The sequence below is a fragment of the Balaenoptera musculus genome, chromosome 2, assembly GCF_009873245.2.
Source record: "Balaenoptera musculus isolate JJ_BM4_2016_0621 chromosome 2, mBalMus1.pri.v3, whole genome shotgun sequence".
Lineage (NCBI taxonomy): Eukaryota > Metazoa > Chordata > Mammalia > Artiodactyla > Balaenopteridae > Balaenoptera > Balaenoptera musculus.
The window spans coordinates 95,360,654-95,377,971 of NC_045786.1; the positions used below are offsets into that span (position 1 = coordinate 95,360,654).

The window sequence follows — 17,318 nt, forward strand, 5'->3', positions numbered from 1 at the left end:
TCACTGTAAGAGTAATACTTGTTAATCAATTCTCTAGGCTTCATTATAGATGTCATTATAACACAGTTGTCTTCTTTCTCTCCCTTTCCATAAAACTAGGTGTTTCTCTACTCTCCCCTTCTGGGAAAACCTACTTTGCCTATTTCTACTGTAGATATCCCTAAATGAATCTATCTCTGATCCATCACTTGGACTCCCATCCCATAACCCAGTTGACTCTGGACATTTCTAATCATGGCAACTGAAGTAATCACTAATCTAGGTTATTTTCCACTCTCAGTTCCTTAAGAGCAGCATTGCTCTCCCCATGGCCAATATCAAAACCTCAAAGTTATCTCTGTTCCGCACCGCCCAATACAACAACATTTAGTTACTTGCCAAATTCTTTCTTATCTCTGTAAGTCTACACAGTCTCCTTCCATTTCCACTGCCACCATTATAATTTGGGAATTAATAGAGTGTTTCAATATGGATGACTGGAATAGCAATTGTGCTCCTCTTCCCAACTTCTTGCTTCTGTCCACCCTGAGCATTGCTACCAGAATATCTATCCTACAGTGGCCTGATCATGTCACTCTTCTATTCAAAAATCTCCCCTGGCTTTCCAGCTCTGTGACCTTGACCTGGGCACTTAACTTTTCTATGCCTCGACTTTCTCATATGAAATGAGGATAAAATACCAGTATCGACCTCATAGGACTGTTACGTGGATTGAAGAGGATAATACATATAAGTGCTTAAACCAGTTCCTCGAACATAGTTGGTGCTCAGTGTTGGCTATTTCTGTGATTTATGTACATGTTGTTTCCCTATTAGATTGAATTAAATTCCTTGAAGGCAAAGTTAGGTTTTGCTCATCTTTGTACACTCTGAAATGCATAATATACTGCCTCTACATAGAAGGAACTCAGTATCTACCGAATTCAGTCATGTATCTGTCCTACTACTTATGGACCACTTTGCTAGAATGTGCTGAATTAGAAATATATAGTGGTAAAAATATTTATTTCGCATTAAACAATGAAAGGCAATTGGGGCTGATCAAGTATTTTGCTCTAGTGTTGAGTTCAGTATGGTTTTATATACCTGACCTGTGCACACAACCAATGACTTCATTTTCACCATTTTCATAATCAATATACAGTGCTCTGAAAGTATTACAGCCAAAGCCATCAAGGACAACTGTGACAGCCTCATATTTACAGAAGTTGATGAGCTTTGAATTAAAAAATCCTCTTTTCTAAATAAAGGAATTTTGCATGAAGTTTGAATTTATGATCACTTGAAATGAGCTATCAGGGATGCTATAAGACTGAATTTAAAATGGGGATGTGGTGATGATTAGCAAAAGGGAAGGAAATGGCAAAAAGGAATATATAAGGAGAAGCAGGAAGGGGTTAACAAGGTACCTTGTTGGTAGAATCTTTATGAGAAAATAAGGGTGAACAAAACACAGGAAGCACCTCAATGTAAGTGATTCAGGAAGGGAAGGGAGTAAAACAAGAAAGTAGAATTCACACAAATCATAAAAGTACACTAAGAATATAAAGGAGAGAGCAAGAAAAAGAAAAACACAAGTGAATATAAGTGACATGTTAATGGATAAACAGAATTCATATAGGTGGTTTAATTTTCACAAGAATATGACTTCCAGGGTCAATTAGAAATTAGAGGGAAAGGATGCTTACCATGGCTATTATGTATCCCTATATATTTCTGTTTTATGAGAAGAAGAGTATGAGACATGAAAATTATATGCATGGTTCATTTTCCATACTCCACATGTGTGGGAAGAGAATAAGCAAGGGTAAACTAGGGCAATGCAGCCTCATCACCTAAAAAAGTCACCCATCCCAGGAGATTCTTGAATGATACGTAATAGCAGAAGATGGTCAAAAATGGAAAAAATGTGTCTCTTACATATAGAGAGGGAGAAAAGCCATAACTTCTGTGAACGGGGTTCTATCTCACCAAAAGATGGCTAGCTTTATTTTAGTCTAAGAGGCAGCAGAAGCCCTTAGTGAGTGCTATCAAAAGATGACCAAAGAAAGCTGCTTTCTAACAACCATAAGCTTATTATCCAGTTTTTGGCCTTAACGATATGAAAAGCCTTTCTTTTGTTGGGCAAAAAGTAGTGACTGAAAATCCCATTCCAACTCTCAGAAGACTGGGAGAAAGAGAGAGAGAATATATGGATGTTTATTTGAAAGAGAGATATCAAAAGAAATAAACTTGAAGGTTTCCACAGCACTCTCTCATAGCTGATGCTTAAGAAAATTTGTTTAGGATGACAATGAAGTCTAATGCAGCATAAGTAAGATTACAAGGTTAATGTTAAACAAGACAAACTGGTTTATAGTGCATTAAATTACGTGTTAAAAACCATAATTGAGAGGACATCTACTTGGATCCAAGATGAGGTAACAGGGACTGTATTTATCCTCCTGCTGGAAATAACTAAAAAGCAAAATAGATAACAACAGATAGCAAGCAGTGAGGGACAGTGACCCCTGAATGATGGAAAACAAAAGAGGCGAGCACTTTGATTTCCCCAGCTTGCTGCCTGGAGAGAGTTTCCAGGAGGCAATGTGGGGAGGAAGAACCTTCTCAGAGTTGAGGAGATGGAGCTGGGGGAATGGGAAGACCAGGAAGTTGAAGAGTTTGTCATAAAACAAGTCTCAGTAATTTTAAAAGGATTCAGGTTTGTTTCTGACCTCAATGGAATTAAATTAGAAACCAATAACAGAAAACTATGTGAACAAGTTCCAAATATTTGGGAACAAAACAGCATGCTTCTAAATAGCCTGTGGGTCAAAGAAGAAATAAAAATAAAAATCAGGAAGTATTTGGAACCAAATAAAATAAAAATACAACATATAACATTTTGTGTAATACAGCTATAGCAGTACTTTGAGGCAAATGTACAACACTAAACTGCCTATATTGGGAAGAAAGAATGGTTTCAAATCCTAAGGCTTCCACCTTAGGAAACTAGACAAAGAAGAGCAAATGAAACTGAAACTAAAAATAAATAAATAAATAAATAAATAAATAAATAATACAGATTAAAAATCAATGAAAAAGAAAAAAGAAAACCAACAGGAAAAAGTCAATAAAATGAAATATTGGTTCTTTCAGAAGACCAGTAAAATTGATAAACCTCTAGGCAGACTGATCTGGAAAAGTAGACAAAATTATCAATATCAGGAATGCAAAAGGTGACATCACTACAGATTCTACAGATATTAAAAGAATATGGGAGTATTTTGAATAAGTTTATGCTAATATATTCCACAACTTAAATAAAATGAATAAACTCTTTAAAAGACACAAAGTATCAAAGTTCACTCAAGAAAAAAATAGATAACCTGAATCCCTGTATCTATTAAATAAATCAATTTTGTAGTTTAAAATCTTCCCACAAAAGAATAGCCCCAGATTATTTGACTGGGAAATTCTACCCAGTAGTTAATGAAGAAGTTATAACAATTCTACACAAACTTTCCAGAAAACTGAGGATAAGGGAATACTTCCCAACTCATACTACAAGGCTACCATTACTCTAATACCAAAACGAGACAAAAAGTTTAGAAGGAGAAGTAAATCACAGACCAATCTCACTCATGAATGCAGATGCAAAAATTCTTAACAAATTTTTAGCAAATCAAATATAACAAAATACAAAAAGGATATTGCTTAATGACCAAGTGGGGTTTATCCCAGGATGCAAGGTTGTTATTCAAGAATCAATCACTGTAATTCACCATATTAATCAATTAATTTAAAAATATCCATATGATCATGTTAATAGATGCAGAAAAAACATTTTGACAAAATCCAACACCTATTTTGATAAAAACTCTCAGCAAACCAGGAATAGAGGGAGTTTCCTCAAACCTAAAAGGCATCTACAAAAACCTATAGCTAATATTATTCTTAATGGTAAAAGATTAAATGCCTTTCCCCCAAGACCAGGAACAAGGTGTACACATTCACCACTATTCACCTTTGTATACGAGATTCTAGGCAGTGCAGTTTAAAAAAAAAAAAAGCATCCAAATTGAAAAAGGAAGCAAACTGTCTTTATTCATAAACAACATGGTTGTCTATATAGAAAATCCTATGGCATCTACCAAATAAGTAAAGTATTAATAAATGAGTTTTACCCACTTGCACAATGTAAGATCAATACACCAAATCAACTGTATTCCTCTATTTTAACATGATAAATTGGAAATTGAAACAAAAAAAAATCACTTCCTATAGAATCAAGAAATATAAAATACATAGGGTCCCAAATTGATCTATAAACTCAATGTGATGCCAGTCAGAATTCCAGCAGATTTTTTTAGGAATTTATAAGTTGATTCTAAAATTCATATGGTAATGCAAAGGACCAAAAATAGACAAAAATAACTTGAAAAAGAAAAATGAAGTTGGAGGACTAACACTACCTGTTTTCAAAATTATGTTATAGTAATCAATACAGTGTACAATTAGTATAAAGACAGACAAATTGGCCAACAGAACAAAATAGGGAATTCAGAAAAAGGCCCACACATATATGATTAATTGATTTTTGACATATGTGTAAAGGCTATTTAGGGGAGAAAGGATAGGCTTTTCAACAAATGGTTCTGGCACAACTGGATATCCATATCCAAGAAAATAAACTTCAAGCCATACATCATGCCATACATAAAAATTAACTGAAAATGGATGCTAGTCCTAAATGTAAATACATAATTATAAATCTTTTAGAAGAAAACAAGGGTAAAATCTCTGTGATTTCTTTAAATCTTTAAATCTATAAGATTTCTTAGATACGACATCAAAGGCATAATCCATAAAAGAAAAAATCTGGTAAACTGGACTTCATTAAAATTAAAAACTTCTGATTTTGAAAGCCACTGTTAAGAGAATGAAAAGACAAGCCACAGACTGGAAGACAATATTTCATATCTGACCATATATCTGATAAAGGACTTAAATCCATGATTTTTTTAAACCTACCAAAACTCAATAATAAGAAAACTCAACTAAAACATGAACCAAAGATTTAAACAGACACTTCTCCAAAGAAGACAAATAGATAAAAAATAAACATATGAAAGGATTCTCAATATCATTTGTCATTACAGAAAAACTAAAATCACATTGAGACACTATTACACAACTATTAGAAAGTTTGAAGTTAAAAAGACTGACCGAAGGGAGCACCTGGAACTCCCATAAACTGCTGATGGGAACATAAAATGGTACAACCACTTTGGAAAACAGTTTAATCATTTTCAAAAAGGTAAAAATCCACTTACCAAATGTCCCAACTATTTTATTCCTAGGTATCTGCCCAAGGGAAATGAAACCATACAAGATTTTTACATGACTGTTCATGGAAAGTTTATTACTAATAGCCAGAACTAGAAACATCTTAAATGTCTATCCACAAGTGAATGGATAAACAAACAGTGGGACAGCCACACGATTGAATACTCGTCAGCGATGAAAAAAAATGAACTCTTGATATGTTCAACAACATGGATGAATAATGAAATAGTTACATTGAGTAAAAAAAAACGCCAGACAAAAGAGTATATGCTGAATGATTCCATTTACAGAAAACAGAAAATGTAAACTAACGAATAGTGACAGAAAGTAGATCAGTGGTTGCCTGGGTGCAGAGACAACTGAAGGGACTGAGAAGAAGGTTTATAAAGGGGTACAAGGAACTTGTAGAGGTGGTAGGTATCTTTGTCACTATCTTTGTCATGGTGATAATTTTATGAGTTTATATATATGTTAAACTTGTCAAATTATATACTTTAAATATGTGCAGTTTGGGGCTTCCCTGGTGGCGCAGTGGTTGAGAATCTGCCTGCCAATGCAGGGGATACGGGTTCGAGCCCTGGTCTGGGAAGATCCCACATGCCGCGGAGCAACTAGGCCCGTGAGCCACAACTGCTGAGCCTGCGCGTCTGGAGCCTGTGCTCTGCAACGAGAGGCCGCAATAGTGAGAGGCCCGCGCACCGCGATGAAGAGTGGCCCCCGCTCGCCGCAACTGGAGAAAGCCCTCGCACAGCAAAGAAGACCCAACACAGCCAAAAATAAATTAAAAAAAAAAAAAAAGTGCAGTTTATTGTATGTCAATTATATCTCATTAAAGCTGTTTTTAAAAACACCATCACTTATTAAAACAGACATTTTACATGCTTACTTTTTTCTGTACCATATATAAAAAACCTCTGATCCTGTAGATTTCAAATACAACAATTTAGGGGTTATTATGTTCTGGGTGCACAGATATGTATATCTGACAGGATTTTGTATTAATTCTACAGATGTGCATTTTGAATATATAATAAGGAGAGCAACAGAGAGAGCAACAGAGAACGTCTGGCCCATTTTCTTGAACCACATGAAGGTGAATATCTACACCTCATATGCTGGAGAGCTTTTTAGCTTCAGCTTAGCAAACGCATTAAGTCAGCGGTCCCCAACCTTTTTGGCACCAGGGACCAGTTTCGTGGAAGACAATTTTTCCAAGGACCGGGGTTGGGTGGGGGATGGTTTTGGGATGATTCAAGTTCATTACATTTATTGAGCACTTTATTTCTATTATTATTACATTGCAATATATAATGAAATAATTATACAACACCATAATGCTGACAGGAGGCAGAGCTCAGGTGGTAATGCGAGTGATGGGGAGCGGCTGTAAATACAGATGAAGCTTCGCTCGCTTGCTCGCCCACTACTTACCTCCTGCCGCTTACCTTCTAACAGGTCACGGACCGGTACTGGTCCACGGCCCGGGCGTTGGGGATCCCTGCATTAAGTGACAGAGTAAGTGGCCTCTTATAACAGGTTTATCACTATGACTGACATTAAGCTGCATGGTCGAGCAGAAAGAACACAGGTATGAGTTCAGAGGGAGACCTGGGTTCAGGTTCTGTCTTTGCAATTTACTGCCTCAGTCCTCACTATGAAGCCCTCAAAGGCAGAGGCCAGATGCCAACTGACTAACAAGCGTCTGTGAAGTGTTTGCTGATCTGAACCAGTATTCCTCAATAAAACTCTCCTTTTTCTCATGAAGACTCTATGTAGAAGCACCTAGGCTAGGAATGCTGGGGCTAGCTGGCAAATGAAGGCCATGTAAAGCAGTGGACTTCAACTTGATGCAGGTCAACGTCATCATCAGAAGTTTTCAAAACGAAACAAAAAAAAACCTCCTAAGGTCCAGGCTCCACCACACACCAATTAAATCAGTTCTCCAGGGATGAATCTCACATCAATATTTAAAAAGTTCCAACCATGTGATTTTAATACATGTGAAGTTTGAGAATCACTGCCCTAAACCCCAAGCCATTTTAGCAGCAATTTCAACCTGATCTCCATTATTCCAAAATTACTTTCAAAAATGAACTCTGTATCCTTGGGCTCCTGACCCTGTGCTCCTGAGTCACTTCCTTTATTCTTCTCTTACTCTCTCTGGACAATCATAATGGTTGTGTTCCCATGAATGGACACCCAATCATTTGCTTGTTGGTTTGATTTGTGGTAATACTTCTGAAATATATGTGATTCATATTAACTCTATCATAATAGCTCAGCAAGAAGAGTTATGCTTTCAACAATTCTTTGGCCCCCTGGAATTGGGAAACTGGTCAATAGGCACCATCCCTCCCCAACTAAAAAAAATATCTTGTACATGCTTGAAGGTAATAATCAGATAGACATCTTTCTGAGAAACTGTGATTCACTAACATTTCCTTATAAGCCTATTTTCTTTCCCTTTAATCCTTGATTAACTCATTCCAGTTTTCTCAACCACTATCTCTTTATTGCAAATACCACTTCAACGGTCTAAGACAACATTTCTATTCCTCATTCAGTTTTATATTTAAAGTCAACATTGAAAACAGTTAACAATGGCAGAAAATATGAATTCTGTGGTGGGCAAAGTTCTTGCTATTCATACTTCAAATGCAGAAAAAAATGGTACTTAACCATTATGAGAACTCATAAAAGTACTATCTACACAGAAGACACTTCCTTCGTCCTTTTAAAATATTTCAAGGTTACTCCAGCTTGACATAACAGTGTCAAGTATTTCTCTGGAACAATGAGACATCAGTATCTCACAACCAGCACCACTATAAGAGATGGAAAAGCAAATTATTATATTTTTACCTTCAGAGAGGCCCTCTCCAGTGCATTTGCTGATTATTAGTCAATCTGTCTCTTGTTGCTGGTGATGACTGCTTGTTAGTATACGGCAGCAGTGCCTTCTGAGGCTGCTGTAATTGAAGGTTTGCAAGAGCTTCTATAGCTGAGGCACATTCTCCAACCTAAGACAGATGTGATCAGCCTTGTTGTTAACAAGACTGAAATAACTGGAAATCTGTGATTTGGCTAATTGCAGGCTTCCTGGAAGTATCTTCATACAGGAAAAACTTTTGGACATCCTCTGAAAAATACCTTCCTTAACTGTAACTGCTTGGCAGCCCCATTCTAAATGCCTCGCCTCTCAAGTTAGCACAGCCCAGAGAAAGCAATCACTAAACCATTGAGTAAATAAGCAATCTTTAAAAAATACTTAGAGGTAAGAACTAAAGTCAAATCGATTCCTGTGGCAGAAGGTATTAGCTTACCATTGCCTCTAGGAGGGTAGACTCTCTGGAGCCAAAGGTTCAAAGATCCCACAGATGGAACTCAGCTCTCCATCTTTTCAGTGAGACATAAATGTGATCAAGCCCATATTTCCTCTGGTGCTCATATCCCCTCATATCCTAACATCAGCACAAGAAATGACTTCGGAAGACAAATATACTTGCTTCCTTTGATACCTTTAGTCCCAGTCAAGAGGGGTCCATGGCCTGGACCCAAACTTTAGAGGATTCTGCTCTGGGCTCCTCTGGTTGTACCACAGCCCATAGGGTGAGGAGACTGCAGAGCATAGGGAACATCTTCACCTGATGTCTGTTCCCTCCAATACCTTTCTAAGTCACACTCCGTGTTGCCAGGGACCTCAGAACTTCCTGATCAAATGGTCCTGAGACCACTCTCAGGGCCTGCCTGTTTGATAAGAGGGCAGACCACCACAGTGTGCACCTCTGGCCTGAGACATGACCAAGGGCAGAGGTTTGTGGGAAGGTATCAATACATGGAGCTTGGATGTGCAGGCTGGGCTGTGCTTAAAACCTTCCCAGGTGTAGGATAGAGCCAAAGGTGATAAGAAAAGGGAGATGGGCTGTGCAGTGGCGGCACCTATTCCTACACTGCCATATGCAGCCTGGATCTCCAAGAAGTCCAGGAATTCTTAATGCAAATCTGAACTTCCAGATCTTCATGCAGGATAAAACAGATTTTATTTGCTGTCTGTTAACTTGATACACAACCTTAAATATTTGGGCACATTGTATATAGGCCTCCATTCACACTCTTGTCCCAGGCCCCCAAGTGTTAAGGTGGGCCCAGTTTCACGCAGTCCCTAAAGAAACTAGAGAATAGCTTCTGCTCAGGAATTTTAAGGCATTCCATGTCAAATATCAAACAACAGACCTTGCTGAAGTTTTGTGAAAGCAAATAATCAATATAAGATTAAAAATACTTGCCTAAAAAACTTCATAAAATGCATTTGCCACTTATCGGTTATTTTCTATTTTAAAACTCGTATGTAAATAAACATGCTATATTTCATGATATAGATCTGCAAAGTCTATACATCTGAAAAGTCTATAAAAGTTCTCTAGAAAAATGAGGCATTTTTCTCACTGTCCTTAGAGTGGCATTCTCAAAGAAAAAATTTTGGTCTTATTGTGTTTTAATGTCACAATGTCTAACAAAATCCTTAATGGTTGATTCAAAATGTTGTTGTCTGTTATGCATCAGAAAATCCATTCATATATTTATTTGTTCAATAAATATCTACTGATCACCTACTGGCACCTATATGCCAGGCATTCCACCAGCTTCTGGGCATTTGATGTTGGATAAAACAAACAGGTAGGACGTAACTCAATATATTAACTGGAGGAGAGTGGCAAGTAAACAAGCAATTACAGTATTTGACAAATGCTATGAACTTATTAGCAGAACACAGGAGGGGCACTGAACGCAATCGTGAACTGCAGGAAGGTTTCCCAAAGAGATGTCAGTCAAGCTGAGTGCTGAAGTTAGCCGAGTAGGAGTTTATCTGGCAAAGAAGGAAATTAAAACATCTACTCAGAAGACTTCTAAATTCTATCAGACAGTGATACACAGGAAAAAAGAGACAGAGGAGAGTATATTTGTTGTCTGCCAAGCACTGTGAAAGTGCTTTATATGTATTAAATAACTGCTCTGCACAACAATATGGTGAAGAAGGTGTTATCAACCTCATTGTGTTGAGGAAAAAACAAAGGCTCAGGGACGTTAAGCAAGTTGCTCCCAGTCATGGGACCAGAGAGTGGCACAGCCTGGATTCAAACCCAGGAACAGGATAGATTCCTCCCATTACATCAAGGATCACTAAACTGGAAAATCATGCTCAAACAAAACTTTGCCTTATTCTTTCCAGTCAGTAAGCTTAGATCTTCTTTGAGAGAAGGAGAGAGGTATATCTTCCAAGTGCACTTTAGTTTTAAATAGATTCCACTGATGACAGTGTGTCAGAATGTGCCCAGAATGGCAGATGACAGGGCTGAACTTAACAGCTGAGACTTCCATGTTCTTGACTCAGTGCTGTTGGGCATTGTTCATGCGCTGTATGGTTGCACGTGGTTCTTTGTAATTTAGAGTCATCAGTATTTTCATCCAAACAGACCCACTTTATCGCCAACCACTAAAGTGAGCATAGGGTGTCTACTTCTGCTTCTTTGAAAGGCCACAAGTTAGAACCCATGTATATTCTGGCCTCACATTGTAGAATTAGTTTCTTCTTTACCTGTCACCATCTCAATAAGAAAATAAACTTAGTAATGTAGGTCAAATTGTCAAAGAACCCACCTTTTGACTAGACAAGTAGGACGAGAAGGTATTTTTTGTTTCCAACTGCATAATATGGTTTTTTATACAATTTGTATATAGATAGCCCTAAGTATATGAGATAGATATATGTAAATATATATGCATTTTCTATACAATTGTAGGCATAGCCCTATATAATTTGGGGCTATGTTATGGTTCAAATGCTGCTTCTCAGAGGCATTCTTTTAACCCCACAGAACTGGAGAGTTCTGAGGAGTTCTTTAATCAAGATCGTACCTGGGATGAGGGCCCACTTGCCGAAAAGGCAGCTTATGTTCTGCACTCAGTATCTGATTTTAGGGAAGGTGACTACATTGCAAAATTTAAATTTGTTTGAGGTTAATTAAGCTGGGGAAAATTCCTGAAGCTTTGATTACAAAGGAATGAACTGCACCCTACGTGTCGTAATTAGAAATAGCAATATAAAAGGTAAAGCTCTTTCAAACCAAGTAAATTGGTGTTTGTATAAATGTTTCCAACTACTGTCTATTCATTCACTCAGACAGGACTAAGTATTATGAAGAAAAGTAAAGCCGAGTGAGGAGAGAGGATGACTGAGGGTGGTGCCTTCTAGACTGGGTGGTTAGGGAAGGCCCCCCCTGAGGAGGGGAAATTTGAGCAGACACCTGAATGTCATAAAGGGCAAGCTATGTGGAGATCCAAGTGAAGACAGTTCCAAGCAGAAGGATTAGCCAGAGTGAGGGTCTTGAAGCAGAAACAAGCAGTGTAGATTCAAGGAAGACAGAGAAAGTCAGCGTGGCCAAGGAATTATAAGAGACAGAGAGAACCTTAGGTGAGAGGAGAGGGGCAGGTGTGGACAGAAGTGGGGGTGGTGAGAGGTAGATCATGCAGGGCTCTGAATGTCACGGTAAAGAGTTTGGATTTTATTTTAAATGTGGTGGGAAGCGACCCAATCTGATATATGTTTTCCAAGAGTCAATTTGGCTGGGGTATGAAACACTGACCACAGGAGTGCAAGTGCTGAGTGTTAAGGAGACCAGTTTGGAAGCTACAGGAATAGTCCAGGAGACGCTTACAGACGCTGAGGCAGCAGCAGGTGGGGTGGTGATACAAGGCACAATTTGAGACGTGGTGAAGGTAGCGCTGAATGGACTTGCTGATGGATTGGCGATGATACTCGGGGTTGAGGATTTGGAGATATTGTGGTGCCACTAGTTGAGCTTGGGAGGAAATGGGGGAGTAACAAGCTTGGGGAAGAAAGTCAAGGGTTTAATTTTGGACATGTAAAGGCTGAGATACCTATTAGATAACCAGGAGGAGATACTGAATAGCCAGCTGGATAGATGAACAAATGTATACTCAGGGGGAATCTTAGGGCTGAGGGTAAAAATTAGGAGATGGCAGCATAGAGATGGAATATAAAGCCACAGTCTCTGGTGAGATCTTCCAGGGAACACCCAGGAAGAATGTAGACAGAAGAGGGAGGAGGGGTGAGCCCTGAGTTCCAGGGCCTTCCAGCCTAGATCTGGGAAGAAGAAGAAGAGATAGCAAAGGAGACCGAGTACGTTGCTGGTGTGTGGGGAAGAAACCCAGAAGAATATCTTTTGGAAGCCAAAAAAAGAGTACGTTTTAATAAAGAGGGAGGGTGTGATCAGGAGCTGCTGAAAGGCTGAGTAAGAATACTAATTTACATAAAAACAAAACTCTTAGAGAAATATTAAACTAAAACGTAGGGGCTCTGTAGTTATTTATGTGGAAAAATAGGCTTAGACCAGATTATGATTCCACAAACACTGAACAGTCTTATCATAAAATCCAATGTTTAATTTAAAAATAACGTGACAATTTTTTCATTTCATGATGTCTGTAAGTCAAATCATTATGCTGTATACCTTAAACTTACATAGTGCTGTACAGCAATTATATCTCAATAAAACTAGAAGAAAAAAAGAAAAATAGTGTGACACTAGAAAACAGTTCTTATGTTGACTAGAGGCTTATCATACAAATAAAGCAATTAACCCAAATGCCAACCAACAGCCTCCTTGAAAGGCTACCTATAGGTGGGAAAGATTTCTTCCTACTCTGAAGAATTTTAGCTACTGCTGTGTGAGTTGTGTTGAGGCAAAATATAAAAAAAGTAGGATCCCAAACTTTCATAACTGTGCTAAGTTCTCCTTCTGTCAAAATGCCTCATCACTGATAAGTCTGTATCACTATTACAACCAAAATTCTATATCCAAGTAAATGCCTCTATGTTCCATATTGAATGTCAGCATGACCTGCATTTCTTGGCCTCTCTGCAGACATTTGGTGAACTAGTGACTTTTGTGTAGAGCATTCCCCCCCTGAATGAGCTAGAACACTCAAAACTAAGGCTGGCTTTCCCTTACCACACAACACGCCCTAAATGAACTATGTCCACTTCACTGGTATATATTCACACAATGTGTTTAGGAAATGTAAGTCAATAGTAGTGTAAATAAAACATCATTAAAATTTAAAACAGCAGCAGGCAACAAAATAATCCAAAATCCAGTCCAAGTCAAACTATTAAGTTATCCATTGCTCAGATGCCCCTCCGGCCATGTGAATAATCCATAGGTCTACCATACACGTGACTTGATTATTTAATCAGCCTCTAAAATGGGGAGGGCTAAGCATAGAGTAGACATTCAAACAACAGTTGAGTTGTTTTAGAATGAAGATGTGCCTTTGGAATTTTTAAGTAAGCTCTACTATTTGGGATTCAAATTCTAATTGTTTCTCATAAAAGGCTTGATCAGTACCAAAGTGGGGAGACAGTCTCAACGCATAATGATTGAGCTTACCAGTTTTTAAAAAATCCCTTAGCAACCTAAACTTATGCAATTTAATTTTCTTGTCATTGCTTTTCCTATACTATCAAAAATGATGCTTTCTTTACTATTTCAAACTCATCATAAAATTGCTAAAAATCTGAAATTCAATTTGTCACATTACTGCTGATTTGAATAATGGCTGAATAAAAGACAGGAAACGCTGAAGCAGCATTGATTTCTAAAACATTTTGCACTTTCCTCCTCCATCCCTGTAAAGTAAAGCTCGGATGCTATGCACAATTACACAAGAAAATCAAGAAAACCATTACATTTAGCATTTTGTCATGATCATTGTTACCATGGCAAAAAGTGGGCTTAGTTTAGCTCATCTGCTATGGGAGAGGTCCACTGGCCTTTTGTAAAGCTGAGTAACAATATAATGCCAAATTCTGTAGGCTGTCACTGTTTTTTTCCAGGGTAAGACTACTGTCCACAGATGCTACTGTCCCTCTCCTTAATGATTGGACCAATGTCATCTTATTATTGTATTCTTACAGTTGGCCAGTGACCGAGGAACACAGTTAATCTAGGAAGGTTACCCCTTGACGCCCCTTCTGATCTAAGGGGTAAAAAATATGTGGTGTGAAAGCTTGGGACTCCAATAATAGCAAAGGCCAAAGTTTCAACAGTTGTACTGTAAATTACAATAGAGTTGTGCTAAAAATAGCACAGATTTAGACGTGAGAAAGACAATGCATGATAACTACTTGTACCCATAGTTAGATTTTCTCTGAGTATCAGTTTAGTTATCTGTAAAATGGGAATAGAAGTAACTTTCTTGTGAGTATTAACTGAGATAATCTGCAGGCCCAGACACATGGTGGGTACTCAGTAATATGGCATCCTCCTCCCTCCTCCAACACCATCCTTAACCACTGATATCTCCATGCCTTTGGGAATGTTGGTTGAAGTTGGTAGGTAAACTATTTTCTACCTCTGGAAGGTAATTTGTTTTGATCTTTCATATCGTTTGGATACTTTCCTCAGAGAGCTGAGGATAAAATATTTTTTTAAGATCTGACAGAAAGCATAACTTCCACATCAAGAGGATAAAAGTCAGTGTCAATATCATAATATAGATCACATCCTATTTTTCATATTTTAAGTGACACCAATATCATCACTGTAAAATGGAAAATGGCATCTACACTAATTTTGACCTTATGCAGAGATTTTTCGTTTTAAAAAATGAAGCTACATTATGAAAGCAAAGAAGTTGAAATTACCTGAAATGAATACATTAATCAAGTCTCGGTATTTACTAGAAACAAAGGCTACTAGCATTTTTACCAGCTAAACAAAATATTTTTTTCTAATGAGATTTCAGCTGAATATCGTTTATCTTAAGAGAAAAATAATGGGGCCTTACCTATTCCAGTAGCTCCAGAACTGGTCATGCAGGTAGGCGTGGTGGCTACATTCATCACCAAATGAGGCTTTGCTTTCAATCCAGTGAATTATGTGCCCTTCTACAGCTAAGGGACAAAGCATTACTAATATAGCGCAAAGGGAAGGGAAAATTGAAAATTCTGAACTCTGTCTGGGTCTCTCTATGCTTCACATTCATGAACAGAGGCTTAGCCCTCACCATCATCTATGGATGTAATTATAAAACAACACATCGCATATGTTCGTAACAAGGAACATTTATGCTACAATCACATCCCTTTTATTTTCGTCATTTACAAAAGTCTCTCTCCTATTCTGAGACTGCCTGTATAAGTTGACAAGTAATGTGAAAGCAAACCAAGGTGAGCCTGGCTTTTCAATAGAACCCTGTGTTAAAAATTCAGTACTTAGAGAAATGACTTGAAAACGGTAACCAAAATGTCTTTAGAACACATGTTTATTTCTCAAATACACGTAAAAGTTTTTAAGGCATAGGTTTCTTCTAAACCTATAATTTTCTGGTATTTTAAAATAATCTTTTGCAATTATTTCACACTTTTAGATACAAAATTATCAAGCTAATCTAGATTCGCTGGTAACATTTGCTAGCATCAACACAATTTTTCAAAGCTATGGGAAAAACACATCCCTTTTCTCTATAAACAAATGCATAGCAGAGTTTAAGGACTTACCAACGGGTACTTGTAAAATAAAGTCTGGTGTTTTGTCATAACCCTTTGCACGGAGCTGATCTTCATCTACAGGATGAACAAATACTATTACTTATCACAGTATTCCATTAACAAGACAGCAATATAATTGCTTTTCTTTCTTAAAAATGTGTAAAAATTACTAATGCAGTCATACATATCATTCTTATATATGCAATGCTGTGTTGGAATAAATGAACTTTCGTAACAAACTGGAAGCATAGAGGCATTTTGCCTCTTTGTCCCTTCTGCATTTTTATGTCTTTATTATAAACATCATTAATTCAAGCTGTCATACGCTACCTTTCTTATAACTGAAGATACTCAAAATAATGAAGTATACTTACTGATTAAAAGAAAAGGCTTCTACCACCATGAATATCACTAATGTTATCAAGCCAATATTGACATTGGCCTTTACAATTATAAAACAAATGCTTTCATTAAAGCAATTAAGAAAGTTTAGTTTCAATTAGTGAAACTACTCCTACATACAAGAACATAAGAAAGAGACAAGGACAGTGAGATCCCCACAGAGAATTAATTACCCTGCTTAATACCTTTGGTCAGCTATTGTTTCTGGCATTTACCAAAGTTTTACAACTCACAATATGTAATTCTGAAAAGCAAACAGGCTTTGAGGTTTTTTTCTAAGTCTGTTCGATTTCTTGATCCTCTGTAAATATCAATGAGCCATTCAGGAGGAAAGGAGGCAGGAAAACAGAGTGCTTGACAAAGTTGGAAAAAACTACCTAGGTCCTTGGTTAAAAAAAAAAAGTCCTCCAATATTTTCTACACGCTGTCCTTGACTTCTAACGGCATTACAAGGTGATTCTGAAATGAGCAGTTCTCTGTTAGATTTTGGAGTGACCTGGTCATTCAATTCCAGACATGGCTTTCTGTCTTCACCCAACCTCAACTAATGGCCCAACCAAGTAACAAGGAAGGCTGTGTGGTCTCTTAACACCTACTGGGCTGTTGACATTGTCATGCATCCCATTCGCCTTCCTGCATCACCTTTGATTAAAATTAATGGCCCATTCCCAGTTGTTGGGTAGCTTATTTCCAATCCATTTGTCAGGCCAAGACAGTGGTTTCATGGCCAATGTTCAGAAACTCTGTTTTAGAACACTCCTGTGTACATCTTGAGAGGTCAGCATTTTAAACGTAAATAACCTTTTAATGACAAGACACATATTTAAACTAGATATTTAAATTAAATTTGGTTACAGTTGTTATCCTTTATCCAAATTTTGAAGAACTGATGCTAGAATTTGAAACAATCTCCCCTGCTTGAAATATAAAAAATTCTAAGTTAACTGTTGAAATAAGGAAATAAAATTAATCTTACTTTAAAAACAAGAGAATTTGGAAAACTGGACTGTGGATG

The 17,318-nt window shown here is 37.5% G+C and overlaps 1 protein-coding gene across 3 annotated transcripts in view; it reads right to left on the reverse strand.

The window, feature by feature from the left end:
• CDIN1 (CDAN1 interacting nuclease 1) overlaps positions 1–17,318 on the reverse strand; it is a 212,536-nt gene that overhangs the window by 81,013 nt on the left and 114,205 nt on the right. For all 3 annotated transcript variants that reach the window (XM_036840017.1, XM_036840027.1, XM_036840037.1), the window contains 2 exons: positions 15,911–15,976; positions 15,199–15,304 (listed from right to left, as the gene is read on the reverse strand). In XM_036840017.1, coding sequence (XP_036695912.1) covers positions 15,199–15,304; positions 15,911–15,976 — 172 coding nt within the window. The remainder of the gene's footprint in view (positions 1–15,198; positions 15,305–15,910; positions 15,977–17,318) is intronic.